Source organism: Perca flavescens, chromosome 14 (genome assembly GCF_004354835.1).
Source record: "Perca flavescens isolate YP-PL-M2 chromosome 14, PFLA_1.0, whole genome shotgun sequence".
NCBI lineage: Eukaryota > Metazoa > Chordata > Actinopteri > Perciformes > Percidae > Perca > Perca flavescens.
Genome location: NC_041344.1, coordinates 11014752 through 11035080, shown reverse-complemented (window position 1 = coordinate 11035080; position 20329 = coordinate 11014752). Strand labels below are relative to the sequence as shown.

The window sequence follows — 20329 nt, the reverse complement described above, 5'->3', positions numbered from 1 at the left end:
CTTTAATCTATCTAAAAACTGCAAATGCCAAACACAACTTCCCCTAAAGGTTAAAGATATAGGAATAGGATACTGGAAGTCAATCTACAGCTGAAACCACTGACCTTGCAGCCCAGTTTATCCACCAAGGCTACAATGGAGTTCTTGAAGAGGGTGGCCGCGGTCAATGGTCGCTTGGTGACTTCTGTGATGCTCAGCTGACCATCTGGCCACATCTCCTTCAGGACTGGGTTGGCACTACGAGAGAGAGAGGGGGGCAAGGAAAGGGGGCGAAGACCAAAGAGAGGACATCATTAACTGGGTTAGCAGAGGAGTGTTGTGCAAGAAACTCACTATACGTTTAACCCAGTTACAGAACTTTCAGGAGCATCATGATGTTTGGCACCTGTTGTACATGAGACGCTTGAAATCTTGGAAAAGCAGGTCCTTGTTTTTGTCCAAAAAGCCCTCGACGGAATATCTGTAATAGATGTAGACAGAGAAAGTGAGAGTAATCGAAACAATAGCCAAAACTAGTCAAAAGGAGGGATGCTCTGCTGAAGAGCACTTGGAGTAAAGTGGTGTGTCAGACAAAAGAAGTTAAAATTACAAGGAAGTCAGATAGAAAGTAACACAGTTTAAACAGTAAGTGTCTGTCACTAAAAGGGTCACTATCACTTCCTATTAACGGACTCCACTCTTTGCTTCAAATGATTCACAGTCCTCAGGCTGGAGATGATGCCGCTTAGACGATTTACAAATTAGGAACATGGTAAAATTCCCCTCTAATCTGTCTGCCTTTTTTCGAACTGCTCTGTAAGTTTTTGTGATGCTTCAGCGGGAGGTCAGAGGCGCACAGTAAGGCAAGGTTACATAATCCGTCCAGCCCTGGGGTAAGAGCCTGCTGTAGTGTAAATGTTGCCTCAAATAAACCTCTCTCTCCTCTCTCATTCACAACAATTACTTACACAGTGTGGACAATTTGCTTTAAAAATCCATTCTGCATTCAAAATCCTACTTAGTACTACTTTTAACAACTGTATATGTATACAGTTAGGGAGTTTAACTCAGTGGTTTCCAAACTAGGGGTCCAGCCCCCACCAGAGTGAAGATACATTTAGGGGGGAGGGGGAGGAGTTGATTAATGGGAGGAAAGAAGAAAAAATAAAGTTCGGCTACAATTTTCTTTTACTTTTTTGTTATTTAACTGAAACCATGTGTTTAGAAGAGGAATCACTCTCATAAAGAGGTCACAGGCCAAAAAGGTTGGAAAACTCTGGCTTACAATATTTTATCATTTGTTTTCAACATTTATTTAATCAAAAGCTTAATCTGTAAAGTAACTAGATCTGTCAGATAAATGTAGTATAGTAAAAAGTACAATATTTTCCTCTGAAATGTAGTGCAGTAGAAGTATAAAGTCATGTAAAATGGAAATGTACTTCCACCACTGCAGTAGTACACACTCTCTTCCACACACACATTTCTTCTACATATTCTGCGTGCCTCCCTCTCTAACAACACACACACACACACACACACACAAACAAACAAACAAAACACAGACACACAGCATGTCCCAAGTTGTCTGCATGGCCTGTGATTGTGTCCTGGGCTGGCACATCTGGAGGCTAAGAAGCGGAGGCTGGCTATGACAGATGTGTCCCCTTGGCTTATGGGTGCCGAAACCACCTGACCAAATCGCAGGAAACTCACCGGAGAGGCACAGAGTGTGAAAGGAAAAGAGAGAGCAGTTAGAAGAACACAATAACAATCCACAACACTCATTCACAAGGACAGGACCATGCTGGGAGAGGACGGACAGGAGAGGACGTGCAGAGATAAAAACAGCAGCTCTCCAGAGACAGGAAGATGATTTAGAGGAAAGTATATTCAAGTATGAAGGTCAAGGCTGGTGCAAGGAGAGGGCTCTGTTTTACAAGCTTAAAGGGATCTCACATTGAGAGAGCCCGGTGACAAACAAGTGAGATTTCGTGCAATATAAAGTTGTGCAATAACTGAAAATGATATATCTTATGGCTGCTCAAAGTGCTGCATGTGCAGGGCTGCAACACTGCAGGGAATTACATTGTGGATGGTAAAAAGAGTCAGGTGAGGGTTGCAGTACAGAGGGAGGATAAAAAAAAAAAGAGGAAAGAGGATGAGGGAGCGAAGTAGGTCAAAGCTTGTGATAGTGGTGGAGTGGTGAGAGTGGAGGGAGGGGGGGGGCAGTGGGTGGCGAGGATGAGGGTATATTTAGCCAGAGGAGACTCAGATGTGGTGGGATGGGACAGGGGATGATGGGGGGGGGGGGGGGGCAGTACCACCAGGAAGCAATATACAAGGGGTGACAGCTCAGCTGGAGCAACCCCGACGTGAGGCAGGGTGACGGGGATACACAGTGACAGAGACAGCCATCTGTCATCACCACTGCAGGTCTGTCACACATGCTCTTATCCAGCCTATCTTTTTAACGCTGGCAGGAAAGTGCATTTACTCAAGTACTGTACTTAATATATGTATTTTGTACAACATTACATATCCATCACTAAATCAAAGTAAAGTATTACACATATACATATACATACAGAGTTTTACATATGAAACACAAATTACGATACCCAATGGTGTATAAATTTGGAGCTGAAAGAAATAGTTGATTAATTGATCAGTAAGTTGATCATCAGATAATTAATCTGCAACTCTCATGTGAATGCAGAAATGAAAAATCTTTAATGGTTTCCACTTACTAATCATTTTGGGGGTATGTTGAACAAAACAAAAGTCGTCACTTTGACTTTTGGAATTGTGATGGGCATTTCTCGCTATTTTCTTATACAAACTAAACAATAAAAAAATAATCAGCCCGACGTTACAGCCAAATGTAAACAAGTTACAGAAGAGCTCCGTCTCAGCCAAGTACAACAGTAAAATGCTGCTTACACATTACTGCAACAGTAAACATAATGTAATAACATAACATTTAATAGCACAACCCTAACATGAATCATTTTTCTGCATTAAGTACTTTGTGTTGGTACTTTTACTAAAGTAAAGAACTACTGAACGTTGAGAAGGGGAGGGCGGCTAGGGAGGAAAGGTACAGTGCAATAGTTGTCTGTGAGAGCTGTGTCTAGCTTCAAAGATGGATGAAATTGCTCTGTGTTTCGGTGTGTGTTCGACATCGTGTTAGCCTGGATTTCCCCGAGTCAAAGGTCCTCAATAAACCCTACTCCAGTTCTCCTTGATTACTGCTCCTGCTGCTACATCTTGCGGAGCCAAAATTGTCTCATCAGCTGACTTCCATCCCTCCCTGCCCACCTCCTCCTCCTTTCGTGTTCCCTTGACATATTAATTTCCTTCCCTTCTCTAGATTGAGGACAGTACACGTGAGCAGTGGGAATCTTCTGAAACCAAAGCGATGACGGGTGACTTGCTGGCCAGGGGCCTCATCTGCCCACTGTGACGTTTAAATCCAGTGAGCACATTAAGGAAGTGGAGCAGTGATGGAGAAGGAAACCGAACAAACCGTTTGATCTCTAGTCTGTGAATCATAAACCAAACGGCCATTGATTGTACTTTCGCCAATAGGATAAAAGCTAAAAAGCCTTATTATGCATATATATGTATATATATATATATATATATATATATATATATATATATATTTATTTTATAATGTTACATTTGATTTATAATATAATCTATTCCATAAACTCTGTTCTAGTGGAACTTAACATCTTGTGAATCTTTCCTACCTGTCTCGACTGTGATTATCTCACCAAGGCAAAATGTTTACCAAAAGGATCTTTATAAATTAAGACTAAAAGGGGAGGGGTGGTTTAAGCTACAAATTTGAAGCCTTAACAGGTGACAAAAACACATGTTTCTGCTGTTGTTTGGAAGATCAGCTACTTATCTTTCATTTGAACGTACATTTTCTATCTCAGATAAGATCTTTTCTATAATGACATGCCAATTTTAATCTTTACTTTATTCCATGTCTTTCAAAACTTTCATGAATTCTAAGAAATGACAACAATTCTGTCGTACGTAGCCAAGGAGGACACGGAGGATTAAAAAAACATGATGGACTCTTCAGAAGAGGTCATTATCTTCACTCGAGTTTCTGCGTGCGAAAGTTGCCAGACGCCACCAATTTCTAAACACAGCCATGCCGAGAAATACAGAGAGTGTTTTGTGAAGCTGATAGTCTTAATTAGCTTTGTAGCAACTCATTTGGCAATGGCTTGAATGTAACGGACATTGATTATTATAAAAAAGTTACGCACTAAAGCTTTAAATCAAATGAGTCATAAAATGTTACAAATCAAAGCTGCCATACGGCACATTCGGAACATTTGTGACCACTGATTCTCTGCAGTCAACACAGATGGGAGCATCTCCTCTCCCTGCCTCTGCAATGCCACGTGTGTTGTACATGTCTATGGTTGTGTCTGTATGCCTGGCAGTGCAGGTTAGTGAGTGCACTTTATGAATACGCATGAGCAGTTTTCTTCATGTAGTTTCAGATGAATGGATTGTACAGTATATATGTAGCTTACAATGCAAATGTATGCATGTGGATGACGTCCTACACTTATTGGAATAGGTTTGTATAGAACAACGTAAACAGCAACACACATTTGGTCAATATTGTGGTTAAATTTTAGTGTATGATTGATCTTTTGTCGTGAATGTCAATTTAGTACTAAATACTGTATGGGATATTATGGGATTCAACCTATAGGAATACACTTTGAGATGTGAGATCATAAGATAGTCAAGACACAAATGAATAGTTTTTTAGCACCGAGTTGTCATACATTATATGTTACTTAGTTAGAGGTGATTATTAACCACAATTTATAATAACTCCTGATCAGTAAAGCTGTCACTTTAAGCACAACACTAACAACACCACTGGAACGCCTCTATGAATTAATTCACTGCTGCCGATATCATAAACTGACATCTCTTAATAGGATTATTTGGCTTACACTTCCAAACAACACCCTGTCAATTTTTCAGATCGCCCCCCTGGGCCGAAGCAGACGACTGTGACAAAGTGTGAAAACGTATGAGTGACTCACGTGACGTCTCCGGCATAGTGGCGAATACGGAAGTGTTTCTGAAAGTCCATGGTTTTGTCTGTGGGGCTGAGCTGGAAAAGAGGAGGAGACCGTGTGAGTGCAGAACCATCAGTATAAAAGATTACATTCAATATAATACAAACATTAACAGTACAGTGTAACATATGTACATATGTAACATATATAAAATAATGGCAGCATTTTAGAGCCCCTGCTGTTTGAGAAGCATGTTATGATGTCTCTGAAGACAAAACATTGGAGAAACTCTGCTTCCTACTGACTGCAACACAAAACTGCACCTGTGTTATAGCACATTTTAAAGTTTTTTAAAGACTCTTTGTTCTTGCTTGTTAAGTCAAAAATCAAATATAACACACCCCTTTTTTGAGAAAAAATACTAAAATTGTGCAAAAGCAATTCAATGTTTCACTTTGACATTTCTACTGTATCTTCTAAGCAACTCCAGTTTGGGCGTAAAATAAGATTTCCTCATTTTTTGTTTTTTAGAGTTGAGGAGGATATGTCAACAACGTATCACCACTTCCCTCTAACTAAGTGAAATTATAACCACGTTTTCCGAGATCCCTTTTTAAACATCATTTCAGTTTCAAGTTTAGCAGCAGCTCGCAGCCTGAGAAAGGTCTTGTGAATATCCATATGAGAAGTTGAGATGAATCCTGACAGATGATGTTTCTGATCTGTATTCACCTTGCGGGATGTGTAGTGGGGGTGCTGGGCCAGTTTGGTGTCCATGCTCTCCAGGCAGACCGTGTCGGTGACTTTACCAACAGTGAGGCAAGCTTCGTCCAAAATGGAGATGATGCCTTTGTGGAGCTGCTCCACAAGGTCCACAATGATCTGGTTGTTGAAGTAATCAATCTGTGTACGAACAGTAAGATTAAGATTGTTAAGTAAGAGGGAAATGAAGTGATGTTTATAAATCGCTAGTGCATCATGTACTGTGTGTGTGTTTTTTTCAAGTGCATGCTTTTGCACTCACAAACTTGCTTTTGTGTGTCACATATGCACCAAATGTATCGCCACAAATAACTTTTTATAGGCAACTTTTTCACATTAGCAAACTCATTTTAAGATAAAACTTTATTTATCCAGATTGAAATGATAAACAATAAAGATTATCAGTAAGGTGCAAAAAAACAAAGCTACACAATGCTAGCAAAGTTAACGGTGAGGATCATAGAAAATAATTTTTGGTAGAAATATACAACATTTTAGTCCTGGCAATTGTCTTAAGTGTCCATATATTGAGAACAACTAGCAGAGTATTAATTGATCTGCTAATGTGTGTGTGTTTGTGTGTGACATGGCACCGCTTGCTTGCATTTGTTGTTGTTTCAGTGTGTTTCTTACATGTTGCCAGGTGATGCCCTCTCTCTGGTATTCACCTTGTTCCTGTCTGAGGATCAGCTCGATGAAGAGCTGCTGCAGCTTCTCGTTGCAGTAGTTGATGCAGAACTGTTCAAAACTGGCCAACAATAGAGGAACAAAGACTTTAGCAACAGCATCAACAATGACAAATTTCCACTTAAGAAAATACATTTCATAACTAGAGCTGGGCAATATATAGATATCGTGATATGAGACTAGATATTGTCTTAGATTTAGGATATTGTCATATCGTAATATGGCATAAGTGGTTTTAAAGGCTGCATTACAGTAAATGTACTTTTCTGAACTTACTGTAACTGTTCTATTATTTCTCTTTACCACGTAGTCATTATATCCACATTACTGATGATTATTTATCAAAAAGCTCATTGTGTAAATATTTTGTGAAAGCACCAATAGTCAACACTACAATATCATTGCAGTATCGATATCAAGGTATTTGATCAAAAATATCGTGATATTTGATTTTGTCTATATCGCCCAGCCCTATTCACAACACAACCAACCTGTTGTTTTCAAAGATTTCAAAGCCGTAGATATCCAGCACGCCGATGACTGTGTTTTTCCCATGAAGCACTGGGTTGTAGTCTTTAACTTCAATGACGCTGTTGATGCGGTTTACAATCCAGCCGAAAAGTCTCTCATAAAGAGCCTTGAGCGGGGAAATAAGAGAGTGTGTGTTTAGAGCCGGAGATTAAAATAATGTGACAACTGTGAAAATTAGATAAAAGGAAAGCATGCCACAGTGATGATGTTAACATAATTGTCTTATCCTGGAGAAGCTGTAAACAATTAACCTGTATAAAGCATAAATCTTATCCTGATAAATTATTTTATTAAATTAAATTGGACTGTTTGACTAAATAAACAAGTGAAGGAACAGCACCTTGGCGAAAGCATCTCGCCCAAAGCAGGCGTCCTGCTCCGTGTGTCCCTTCTCGATGACCTCGCCGCCCCCGGTGGCCACAGTGCGGAACAGCAGGCTCTTGATGACACTTTCCGGCTCTGTGGCTGTCAGCTCAGCGATGTGGTCAATAGCTTCGAGTCCCAGGATCTGAACGCTCTCACCATCAGTCTCAAATTGCACGTTTCCCTGAAAAACATTACGGTTCATTATAGAGCCATAATCTTATCAGTTGGGGATCTCGTGACTCACAGTTTAGTCTACATGGTCACAAAATCTAACAGGTGGTGTAGAGTCTTTTACCAACTCCTACATTAGGCCATGAGGTGGGACCAGGGGAGAACTTGCTCGGACGCATGCTCTGCGTGTCAATAACCAATGTCCACAATCTGTCTGCATTTCGGTGCTGTGACCCATTTATTTTCCTGACGGCCTGCTCACCGTCGCACAAGCAATACAGTCCGTTTCATTTCATTTCTGGTTTAGTTCCATTCATTTTCCTTGTCAAACAAATCAAACAATGGCACGCACTGACACGGTGAAAAGCTGTATGCTTTCCCCTTTTTCCACACACCTGTGTACCTGTAGTTGATTACCTATATACATTCCCAAAGGCAATGCTCCACCCAGTGCTCAAACATAAAACTACAGATTAATTAGTATAACCAACATGGTATATAAACAAAACAAAGAGGTGTAATGGCTCGCAACAGGTGGGTTCAAAATTAGCATAATTTACCAACCAAATGCTGGTAAAATATGCAAGTGGCTGGTAGATTTGCTTCAATTACCAGCCAAAAAAAACAATGGTAAAGTGGCTGGTAAAATTTGAACATTCACTAGACATTTGGCTGGTGGATGAAAAAGTTAATGTTGCACCCGTGGTGAAGAAAATACTTTTTAATTTTAATCTTAGAATATAAATTTTACTTTTCCTATTTTTAACAATCCCTGCAATATCTTACCAACAGAAGAATGGAGGCCAGGATCTGATAAATAGAGTTAATCTCCTCTGTTGTGAAGCCAATCACTCCCAGGGCACTCATCACTGCTTTGTGGCTTGAGCGATCGTTGTTGGAGGTCTTAAGAAAAAAGGAATTTGGATTATTATTTTCAGTCAAAAGAACATGAGCTGAAGTTCATGGGGGACATCCTGGATTTTGGAATTTGGTGCCTCAGAGAGTTATAATCATTTATTTAAAATGTGTGTGCTGTGTAGTTTGTTTCAAAATATATGGACAGCTGTTTTTCAAATAACTCATTCTATTAAAGTGTAAATTGAAATGTAAAGGTGACGAACTCACAACAGTTGCAGCTCCCTCTCTGGTATAAATATAAACAGCAGGATCATTCTGCAGATGAAATGACTCCAGCATCTCATCTGTGCCTCCACGGAGTAACTGTTAATACACATCAAACATAAACGTTCAGATCCAATTTAATAAATTCAATAAAGGAGCAGTAATCCACAATATTTTTGATTCGATTTTTTTCTTTTTAAGTCTCAATGTGAGTTCAGGGAGTAACACTTGAGCTTCACTAGTGTATGTTCAGCAGCAGCATAGATAAGACTTTACCTGGTAGAATGAGTGGAAGTTCCTCTCCCCGTCTTGCTGCTGGACCACCCTGGACTTGAACAGGAGAACAGATTATGGTAGCAAACCAAACATCCATCCTCAGAGACTCTTACCCTGTTATACAATTATTCTATGATGATTAACACTGTTCACAAACTGCTCCAAACAGCTCTATTGTAGTCCAGCCTTTACTTCTGTGACGAACGTGCGTCACTTTGTAACAAACGTTTTAATGCTCACCTAGCTGCTAGCGTGGCACGATCTCATACTCTGCTTCTGACTGGCTAGTAGTGCTGCCCTAGGTACTGTGCATGTGCAACTCCCAACAAAGATGGAACAGAAGTGCGATGCCTCACTCTGTAGCTAAAAGAGAGAGCTCAACACACAGGGTGAAAAGAGGATCTGCAGCAATGTGTAATACAACAAAATTATGGTGTTTTTTGAAAATGTAACTATGTAAAACTATTCTGGTACAACCTCTAAATACAATTATGAACCTGAAAATGAGGTCAGCAATCAAATGTGTGAGTTTTCGAGGTAACAAAAGACAAATAACAGAGCTCTAAATGGGTCAAAACAAGGTTTCTAGTCAAAAAGAAAAAGTGAAAGTAAAACTCTCAACTCACAGTGCAACATGCCACGTGGCCAAATGTCAAAGATAGATTTTTCCCTGGATGGTTGTTTGCTGTACTTTTGGTGACAAAACGTACATCTAAAGAGAAAGTCTTTGGGAGCCTGGGAGCTCACCTGGTAGAGCGCACGTCCATATATAAAGGTTTACTCCTTCACACAGCAGCCGTGGGTTCGACTCCAACCCGTGGCTCTTTGCTGCATGTCATTCCCTCTCTCTCCCCTTTCATGTCTTCAGCTGTCCTATAAAAATAAAGGCCTAAAATGCCCCAAAAAGAATCTTGAAAAAAAAAAAAAGAAGGTCTTTGCTCTTAGATTTTGAGAGATTGACACAAAAACCTTAGATGTAGTGCTGGTGTTTTAGACAGCTGAATAATCTCCACTATAGCTACACTGAAAATGTCTAGAAGTCACATCATGCACTCAAGAATGGATCACCCAGTAAGACAAATCCACAACCAAGCGACAAAATCACAACCAGCTAATTTTCCAACGGTGTTTAATAATAGTTTGGGTTTTTTCTTCAAGATAAACACTCAAAACCAAACGGATTACCAGCGACCACCACAGCAGCACCATGTTGACTGCTGATGCAGAAGCAGGACAGTTTAGTAACAGTGTGGTTATTCCTGCCCTCTGAAAATGAATCATGGCACCATCATTCACACCAGCTCTGAGTGCCAGACGGTTCTTTAACAGAGCGGATAAATACAGCAGCATCAAGTAGCCCCAGGTGAGCCAGTCATTAACACGCAGCAGCACATCGGCTTCACAGATCCATCTATTCATGGATGTTCCCTCACACCTCTTTGTCTTCACCTCATGTAACATTCATGTTCAGGAGAGAAGACATAATTTAAAAACTAAATGAGCAGAACTTTTCTGTACTTTCCTTTAGAGGTGGGCTCTTTATGTCCCCGAAAAAAGCATACAACTAGTTTGTTTTTGTGTTTCTTGGACCCGTGAAGGCCCCCTGTCTGCATTCAAAGCTCCTCCATCATCCTGCCCACCCACACCCTCACCTTCTCCAGCAGGTAGTTGTTGATGTGTCCTCCGGTAGGTTCCCCATTGAAGTTGAAGTTGATGTCCATGTACTTGCCGAAGCGGCTAGAGTTGTCGTTGCGATTTGTCTTGGCGTTCCCAAAGGCCTCCAGCACACAGTTGGATTTGAGCAGGACATTCTTCACACTGATTGATCACATCGTGGTAACCGTTGACGGAAACGTGTGAACGAGCCATCAGGGAGGTGAAAATGGAGTCGGAGGACAAGAAGAAATTAAGATGATTTATGGTAACATTGTATTCTCAAGATCCAATTATTTATTTGTGTTGGATTGAGGATAAAAGTCATCTGAATCTACATTTTGGTTTAGAATACTGCCTTAATAAGTTTATAGTTCTAAAGCAACACTCACCTCTCAACCTCGGCCCTCTGGCCTGGGTTTGTGATGGCCGCAATGTACTGCATGATGTATTTACTAGCTTCTGTTTTTCCCGCCCCACTTTCACCTGAAATACAAAACACACACAGGTTTCACAACACTGATGAACAGATCAGTATAGCTGCATAATGTAATATTTATTTACGCAATGACTGTTTACTTAGAAACTGCTGTGTGTGTTTCTTAAGAAAGCATCCCCTGCCAAATTTTACAGAGGAGCAATAGAAAGTATCCTGACTAAAACATTACAAACTTGCATGGGATGTGCACGGCCCAGGACCGGAGAGCTCTGCAGCGAGTGATTAAAACCGCCCAGAACATCATTGGTACCCACCTACCGAGCATCAGTGATATCAGTGAGATGGGGAACCTGTGCAGGTTCTTTCTTTTAAAAGATCTATATTAAGGGTCAAAGATGTACTCATTCTGCAAGCCTCAGATCCTCAGACAGGGGGTTAATGGAGGTTTAAGTACTACGAATTTTTGGCAAAATTGCCAAAAATTGTAGTTTCTAAAATGTGAGTATTTGATAATTTTTTTGTCTATAATGGTGCACTTAATATCTTTTATTTTTACCTTGGGCACAAGGTATTTCTCACAATGTTCTGATATTTTATAGACCAAACAATAATCAACTAATCAAGAAAATTGATCGTTGATTGTTTATTGATCATTTCAAAAATAAACTTTGGATGCAGCCCTAGACAGATGGTTGCTGAGCCAAGTCTTTAGATGACAACAAAGCTTTTCATCTGGCGCCACACACAGGCCAAACCTGATAATCAACAGAGGTATAGATCTAAAAATAGCAAAGTTGTCTCTCCATTTTCTTTTATCCATCTATATATCCAAAGTAAACATAATGATACATGGAATCATTCCACAAACAAGAGAATCAAGTGTGTTGTAAATGTATAGTGTGGGAAGTGTAGCCTAATTAAAACAGCAGAGAGTTTACACAGGCCTGTGGCTTATTAGGTGAAGCTTAAGAGTGGGAAAGAGACAGACCTGATATGACGATGCAGGTATCTTTGGCCCGTCTCTTCATGGCCTTATAGGCAGCATCGGACACTGCGAACAAGTGAGGAGGGTTTTCGTACAGCTCCCGGCCCCTGTACGAATCAACGGTATCTTTGCCGTAAATGTCCATCTGTCTGTACGGATTAACAGAGACGACTACTTCTCCAATGTAGGTGTAGATACGGCCCTTCTCAAACCTGTCCAAACAAAAGAAAATCCATAGGCTATATACTGATGGCGTATTTCACAAAGGTCACATGCACAAGTATTATATAGATACATATTGATGCATCAACAATAAATATGACGTGTGTACATAGTACATATATGTAGGATTTTATGTATTCAAGTATGTTATTAATTCAATCATTCATTTAAGGGGAAAAAGATGCGTTTAGCACTATGACGTTTTCACACCACCCGTGAAAAAACCCTCGAGTTATAAGTTCCATAGACCTTTATGTCCTATGTAACTTTCTGACAGGAAGTGACACAAGTGTGTGTACACTGAGAGCAGGAAATGAAACTTGGTGGTTCAAAGGGCGTTCACAGGCTTGAGTAACCTCATGTGGGTTTGTTGAGCTGCGAGAGGTAAAATTGACGTGTCACAAGAGTTAATGGAGGAAAATTAAATACTGTTTAACTTTTTTGTTAGGGGGTCTGGGATTGGACATGTAAGCTGTATCACCAGTTCAGGGGCTGATCCTCTGAGGTTCACATTTGTAGACTCAATTGATCATAACGGAACAAAGGTTGGGACAAGGCTGAAACATGGCATCCTTATTCCTGAATTTGGAGGACACAACTAGTGTACTGGTTAGCTGTTTACTGGATCATTCATTTGGTTCTTGTCAGCCAGCAAAGTTGGGAAATATCAGTAGGTCACTGTTAATATGTCACTAGAACTGGATTAACAATATAGATAATAAAAGCCAGGCATAAACCTATAAGTAATTACTTATTAAATGCCCAGGAGGAAAGAAACTTAGAAGGCTACAGTTAATTACTTTACTTAAAGGAACACAGCGACTTATTGGGACTTTAGCTTAGTCACCGTATCTCACAGAGTTAGATTAGTCCATACATACCCTTCTCATTTCCGTGCGTGTCGTAACTCTGTCTGGTGCACCCACAGCTAGCCTAGTTTAGCACAGATGCTGGAGGTAACGTGCTCCAACTAGCCTACTAGTTACGACACGCACGGAGATGAGAAGGGTATGTATGGACTTATCTAACTCTGGGGGATACGGTGAATAAGCTAAAGTCCCAATAAGTTGGCGTGTTCCTTTAAGTACAACTTTTAACTGCTTTATATATCATTATTATTATTATTATTATTATTATTATTATTATTAAATATAGTCATTCTGTGCAACTTAATACATTTACTGCACTACATTTCAAAAGGAAACATGATACTTTTTACTCCATCAAATGACTTACTTTGCAGATAAAGAGTGTACACATGATGAAGTCATGAAATGAGACACATGGTGTTGCTCAAACTAAACGAACAATATGTAAAGTAGTTGGCGTTTACATCTTGACTTAGAAATATCACTCTCTAGGGGGCCATTTTTAAAAATGAGTACTTAAACATCACTTTTATATCACTTCTGTATTTTACTTTTGGAAATTTGAAACTATTAAAGTGAAATAATACTTAATACTTTGTCCACCAATGGAAATGTCTCAACTTTAATAGTAAACTCATCCCAATTTTCAACTGTTATTTACATGTAGTTGGCTATTTACAGTAAGACCAGACCACTGTCCTTATTTATAGACTTGGGATTTTTTGTTTGTTTGAGCCAGCTGACTAGAAGAACCTAAAACCACCTATAGTTTTGGTCTGGGAGAATTTGACTTTGTCATTTAGAAAGCAAAAGCTGTTCAAGCTTGGAGTTCAAGTTTACTGGGCAGAGTCCTGGAAGATCCGGCCACTGAACTGAGACACAGCTATTGATAATTATGGCTGCCTGACTGAGAAGGTTGTATATTTATTTTTTCCACAAATGGTTAAAATCATCCCCATAAAAGCAGGAATATTGCTGCAGCACATTTTAGGTTTCCTTTGAGCATGAGTTGGGTTTGTTGCCAAAAATATATATAGAGAAGTCACCCTAGCCTCCTTCCTGGTAATAAACTGACCAATCAAGTAACAGGTTGCGGAGTTCATCAGCATTTGATAGAGCTAGAAGGAACAAAACAACCCTGTATTGCCATTTTCCCAACTTGCTATTAAAGGGGACATATCAACTGATGTCTTGTTAATAAAAACATATTCACTTGTCCAATCAATGTTTGGTTTAAAATGATATATGTTTTTTGTGTATATCTGTGATCTTGCTATACAAAAAATGTGATATATACAGGAACTATTTACAGTTGAAAGAGGGGTGGGAAAAATAACAAGCTTTGGCTTCATCCCGCTCCTTTTCGGATAGATTGAACATGTTATTTGTAACACTTCACAGATATTGTTTTTCCTAATTGTGTGTTGCTATGCACTTATTGTTTTTTATTTTATTGTTATTTTATGTTTGAAATAAAATAAAGATAAAGATAAAATCAAATCTTGACCTCTGGTTGTTTCACAGCTATGGCAACTAAATGTGTAATGGTGGTGGTGGAGGTTCACCACCAAGGCCAACAACCTTCATGGAAATCTGTTTTAAGAGCTATCCTGCTTACCAGCCTATTACTAACAAGTCAAGAACAATGCAAATACAAACAGTGTGAATACAAAAATAGAAATGCAAACACCTGAACTCGAGCAAATCATTAAAGTAGACACATAATCAGAACAAGTTTAGTGCCTGCTTCTGCTTTGCCACCAGACAAGTTTGATCAAGCTGTGTGATGAAACCCAGCTACATACAGTATTTTACAACAAGCCAGGGTAACTATAGGTAACTATGTGAAAAATGTAAATTTAGAGCCACCTGCTGTCCACACGTCAACTGAGTGTGAATTGTTTCTCCAGAGCTTATTTGATATTGTTTGACATTTTGGTGTTTGTCTGCCTGTGCTGATGATGACTGCCAGGCAAAAGTGTGTGATTTCTCACAGTTTGAACTGAGGACATGACGTCCCTGTGAAAGACACAGATGGAAGTGAGAATGGACACTGTTAAAGTTACATTTACTTATTTGACTTCAACTGGTTTGGTGAGACTAGCTGTTCTTTTTGGTAAAGTCCCATGTGCTTTATTTGCTTCACATGACAGCCAGTATGTACTGTGGTGATGATCACATCAACCACAAGCTTATATCTGAACCCCGAGGCTGAGCGGGAAAGGTAGAAGTGACTAATTTCCCCTTAATGTTTCATCTTTAGGTATGTCCATTCAGCCCCTTACTTGAGAGAAGTCGTAAAGATAATGTTTTGGTAATGGTAATGATAATTTGGTGATTTTGAGCTATTGTGACACATTTTGTAAGTTTTTTGGATGTCTGAGACAGTTAAGTAGCCTGTAACAGTGGAGAACTTGATCTTACTTATTACTTATTTTACACTCACTTTAACACACATATTAAAAACTTAAAGAAACATGTTTTCCCTCACATTTGCGGTATGTATAAAGCGTTACCCTTTGCATCTCACTTCATCATCTTTGCACACACAGCTGCTTCCCCTCCCTTCCTCCTCTCTAGTATCTCAGTGTCTCAGGCCCCTTACCTCAACTTCAGATTCTCCATAAACTGCTCCATCGTCACCTCATCCAGCAGCACAAAGTCTGACTTCCCAAACTCCAGACCCTCCAGCTCTGCCATCCCTGTCTGACTTCACCAAACACACTAAAAAATAAAAGACGGACAAGACGCTGAGGAACAGAAAGCAGATCAAGGAAGAAGGAGAAGTATGGTCGACTTTTGGGGCCCGGTAGTGTAGACTGTGTGTGTGCTGTAGGCGTGGCAAGCTCTGGAGGATTTGAGCTACAAGCAACAGCACGTCACCCTGTCAGCCCATGCCCTCATGCAGAAATATAAATAGAAGGAGGCTATCTTTAAGAGCTCATACCACTTCTGCATCCTCCTCCATCTCTCTCTTCCTGCCACAAGAACTTTCTAAACAAACCGTGACTCTCAAGGCTTTACACTCTTTCTTATGTGTGCATTTAGTGTATCTTTTCTCCAAACAAACAGGAATCCACATCTGACGTGTACTGCCAGGCAATTTTTGGGGTGGAAAATGGCCTTTATCTCCTGGGAAGGATCGTGGCATTTCCTTTCTTAACTTTGCAATAGCAGTACAACGTGTCCCCTAGGGTTTTCTCAAAAACAGTGGTTCCCAACTCCCACCAGAGCCAAGATGAAATGTGAAAAACTCTGTTTTGTTGTTGTTTTTTATGCTGGAGCCAAAAGGTTTAGCAGAACTCTGTCATGTAAGACAAATGCTAAGTGTGTAGGTGTGTGATTAAGTTCAGAGTGTGACCGGGAATGCTGACTAACGCAGAGACACCCCTTTTCACACAACTTGACCATCTTCTTGAAATGAAAATCCTTGTTAGGAACTTTTCAAAGTAGTTTATCTCTTTTTTGACCACCTGAGGAACACTGTTCAATTGTTAATTCCCTGACATGTATCTGAGTCGAGACAATTACTAGGAAATAAGAAGACGCTAAATTATGTTGTCCTGTGATTACTAGCTTTGTTAAGATTCTCCAAATCCACGATTTGATTTGAAATTCAATTTAAACAGTTTTTTTGTCAGCACTGACGGCTATGCCACTGTCAGACTATTGAGTCTTGATTCGTAAAGATCTACAGATTATTGGTTTAATGCCCTGCCAACTTTAATTCACATTTTCAAAATCTTCAATAAAAAGATACTAGGTGATTATTTAACTGGGAGAATTGAAAGAAAATGAAAATCTACTATTATTCCAACTTGGAAGTGTTCAACACATTATTCCAAAATGGGCTAACCACTGATAGCTTTGTAGTCACATTGTTTAAGCTATTTGTTACATAATTTACATTACAGATTAGTTAATCACATTTTAAACACGTTTCACATATACAATTGGCTGAATCAATATGATTAGTGGCAATATTAAATTTTATTTAAATGTGACTGCCAGCATTTCGCCAAAAGTTTGTTGCCACTTTTGTAGTTTTTTTTAGCTGTCAGAAATTCCTGATATCCCAGAGTCGCAATTACAACTCCAAGGCTGAGGTAAACAGGTTATCTGACTCAGCAGCTTGTAATTACAGTCTGAATCCTGAACACTGCATAACTATTGTTTATGGCATCATCTTTTTCTGCTTTGTAATCAGTATCATTAGATTGTTTTTCAATACTGTTTTCACAGTTTCACAATTACTTCCAGTAAACACCTCAAAGGCCAACATGCTGTCTTCAACCTTTATTGGAAGTGCGTTCATAGCTTTAGTTAAACAGGGGAAATGGAGAAAGAGAAATCAAAATAATTTTAATAACAAAAATCAACTGCCCCCATCTTTCCTGTGTTGTTGTTGTTGTTGTTGTTGTTCATGCTACTGCAGGCCTAAACCTTATGTCCTCTTAATTTGAATGATCTTCATCTAATTTGCCTAATCTTTCACAGTTGTTAAACTACAATGGTATGAAAAACACAATCGTAATTAAAGCTTTATTCTTCCCCCATCAAGCTCAGTTTAAGCTCCATAGGCCAACCTTTTCTCTGTATTAGAGGTGTTCGGTACAAATATTTGAACTGCACCTTAATCGAATGTACAAAGTGATTCCTGATTTCCACCTTTAATCCTACCGGGACTACTAATGAATATTAGCACTTTGAGCTAACTCAGGAACATTTACATTGTTTTAATGTTGATTAATGTTCACTGTTCCCTTTCAAATAAAGAAAACTGAAATCCGTTTACATCTCAGCATTGTGTGAAGGTCAGGATGCTCTAAAGCAGGGGTGACAAACACATTGGAAATGAGAATCACATCAAGGGCCAGACATGTAGCATTTATTGACATGTTTTTATTTAATTGAAATAGTCAAATATCTTTGACCTTATGATTGCAGGTCTCATATAGTTTTCTCACTTACAGTTGACAGTCGACATAAAGCCCTAAAAAAAATCAGCAAAGAAGTTTGGTAGCCATCATAGAAAAAAAGCACCAAAACATCACTGAAAGCGCCAAAATCGTTGAATAACGAAAAAAAAGCTCGAAAAAAGTGACAAAAACTTTGAAAAAGCGAGAAAACAAAGTAGGTGGGCTGAAATGTTTTGTGAACCTAAATTGATATGCAGGCCGGATCAAAATCTACGAGGGGCCGGAGTTGGCCCGCGGGCCTTGAGTTTGACACGTGTGCTCTAAAGTGATGAGCTTGACCTTTTGTCCCTCATTTTCAGCTGCTGGCAGTTCTTCAACACAACATGTCTCAGCAGTGTGTTTATCTTTCCAAACACAGGCTGAGTGACACAACTCAGCTCATGACTCAGATGGAATTATTTTCCCCATGACGACCAAGGTCCATGCCCTTATTGTCTGATTCATGAATAATGTGTGATCAGGATGATCAGTATGAAAACCTGAAAAAAGTTAAATCTATGTTTAAATATAAGAAGCCACTTACAGGTAGACAATACTACTACTACCTGTTTATGTCACCCCTTTTACTTAAAATGTAATGGCTTGGTTCACCCAAATTATAAAAAAAACTTTTTCTCACATACGTGTAATATAACAACTTCCACTGAATAAATAGTCCATATTAGAACAGTTGACAGCATGTACCACAAATCAAATTTGAAACAAAATGGCCGCCTCTATTTCCAATCTTGGAGACGGACATCTCAAAACCTTAGCAAATTAAACAAAAAAAACAGCCGGCATAGCAAGATACAACTAAAGGTACATTTTTGGTAAATTTGCAATGCTGGACAAAACAATCGCAACTCAAGGTCCACATGCCAGCTCTGTCCAGGGCTTTCAAACAGCCCCAGACACAAATGAACGCTCCGGAAAAGCTGGGAAGTAGAGCTTTACTTAAAGGCACTGGTCATACTATTTCCAAGAAAAAAAGTGAGCATTGATAGCCTAGAAATCTAGACGCACCCTAGTGGCAGCAAATTAAATTTGCAGCCAGGGGGGGGTCTACGCACTCTCCGTTGGCTTGCGAGCTGGAAAAAACAAACTCTAGTCAGGCCAATCACATCGTGTATAGAGTCGGTGGGCGGGGCTTATGGCTGCTGCTGCTGGGAACAATGGTCTTCTGGAAGACTTGGAGTTAAGCTTTTCTTTGAGAAAAGAACAAAGAACAGCACAGAAATCATTCTTAAAAAAGGAAGATGTGTTCGGAGTTTTGCCGACCGGATACGGCAAAAAGTTGAATCTATCAATTACAACAATCCAATGCTCTAGAGCATTAACTGCATCATTGGATTGAGTTTGCTCAGATTGATAAAACAATCTTAACTCAATTGGACCTTTGAGTTAGGATTGATTTATCAATCCACAAATTTTAGTCAAGATTGAACACTAAAACTCAATATTTTTTGTGATTTGGGTGAACTTAACCTTTAATTGGTCGATTAACCCTCCAAAGAGGCCATTATCTTTACATTTCCTGGTTTGGGCTACAAGAACATGTAACGATAAAAACCTCCAGTCCAAATAATATATTGTCAGACAGATTGCATGTTAAGTTACTGAGATACCATGGCAACAGACAAACACTAACAGGGGAAACCCACAGCAGTGAGCTCTGTGGTGGAGAGATTTCTCATCAGACTGATGTGTTTTAGTTATTACTGTTAAGAGAAAGGCCTCCGAGTCATAATTATAGTCACCGTTACAGCCCTGTTTAAATGGTCTCTTTAATCATACCTGATACAAGCATTGCTTGGAAAATGAGTAAAGGGACTTTACCATCAAACTGAAATATTTGTATTAATACATAACACCTACCTCATGTAGAGCATCTGTGTCTTCGACAGCCTGTTCTTTTTTATGCTTAATCTAAAGTCTGTTTTATACTATAAAAGTATATAAAGTCAACAGTGTCCAGCCAAACATCTCTTTCTGTAAATACACTTGCCTGTTAGATCCTCTCCAGCCATTAGTACTTCCTCTCTCAGCATGACTGTCAGAGACAGTTTCACTTCCCGCTCACGCTTCCTCTCAAGTCTGTTTCTGTCTCCATCTAGATGTTGCGTTCAGGTGTTACAGTAACAAACATTAACAGAAAAACACACTGACACCTGCCCCAGATGCACAATTTAACTATGGTGGAGCACAAACTCACATATATCAAACATAAATCTAATTTT

At 39.4% G+C, this 20329-nt stretch overlaps 1 protein-coding gene across 2 annotated transcripts in view; it reads right to left on the bottom strand.

Moving 5' to 3' along the window:
- Nucleotides 1-20269, bottom strand: part of myo1g (myosin IG) — a 50837-nt gene extending 30568 nt beyond the window's left edge. Inside the window, exons 1-15 of one of the 2 annotated variants that reach the window (XM_028596613.1) lie at nucleotides 19968-20269; nucleotides 15737-15855; nucleotides 12044-12252; nucleotides 11009-11102; nucleotides 10616-10781; nucleotides 8964-9017; nucleotides 8691-8786; nucleotides 8352-8468; nucleotides 7369-7575; nucleotides 6989-7134; nucleotides 6444-6558; nucleotides 5781-5951; nucleotides 5073-5143; nucleotides 386-460; nucleotides 105-237 (exon numbers count right to left, since the gene is read on the bottom strand). In XM_028596613.1, the coding sequence (XP_028452414.1) occupies nucleotides 105-237; nucleotides 386-460; nucleotides 5073-5143; nucleotides 5781-5951; nucleotides 6444-6558; nucleotides 6989-7134; nucleotides 7369-7575; nucleotides 8352-8468; nucleotides 8691-8786; nucleotides 8964-9017; nucleotides 10616-10781; nucleotides 11009-11102; nucleotides 12044-12252; nucleotides 15737-15831 (1749 nt within the window). In that variant the 5' untranslated portion in view covers nucleotides 15832-15855; nucleotides 19968-20269. Of the gene's footprint in view, nucleotides 1-104; nucleotides 238-385; nucleotides 461-5072; nucleotides 5144-5780; nucleotides 5952-6443; nucleotides 6559-6988; nucleotides 7135-7368; nucleotides 7576-8351; nucleotides 8469-8690; nucleotides 8787-8963; nucleotides 9018-10615; nucleotides 10782-11008; nucleotides 11103-12043; nucleotides 12253-15736; nucleotides 15946-19967 lie in introns of those variants that run through there. The other variant, XM_028596612.1, reaches the window with a different exon arrangement.
- Between the last annotated feature and the right edge of the window lie 60 nt (nucleotides 20270-20329).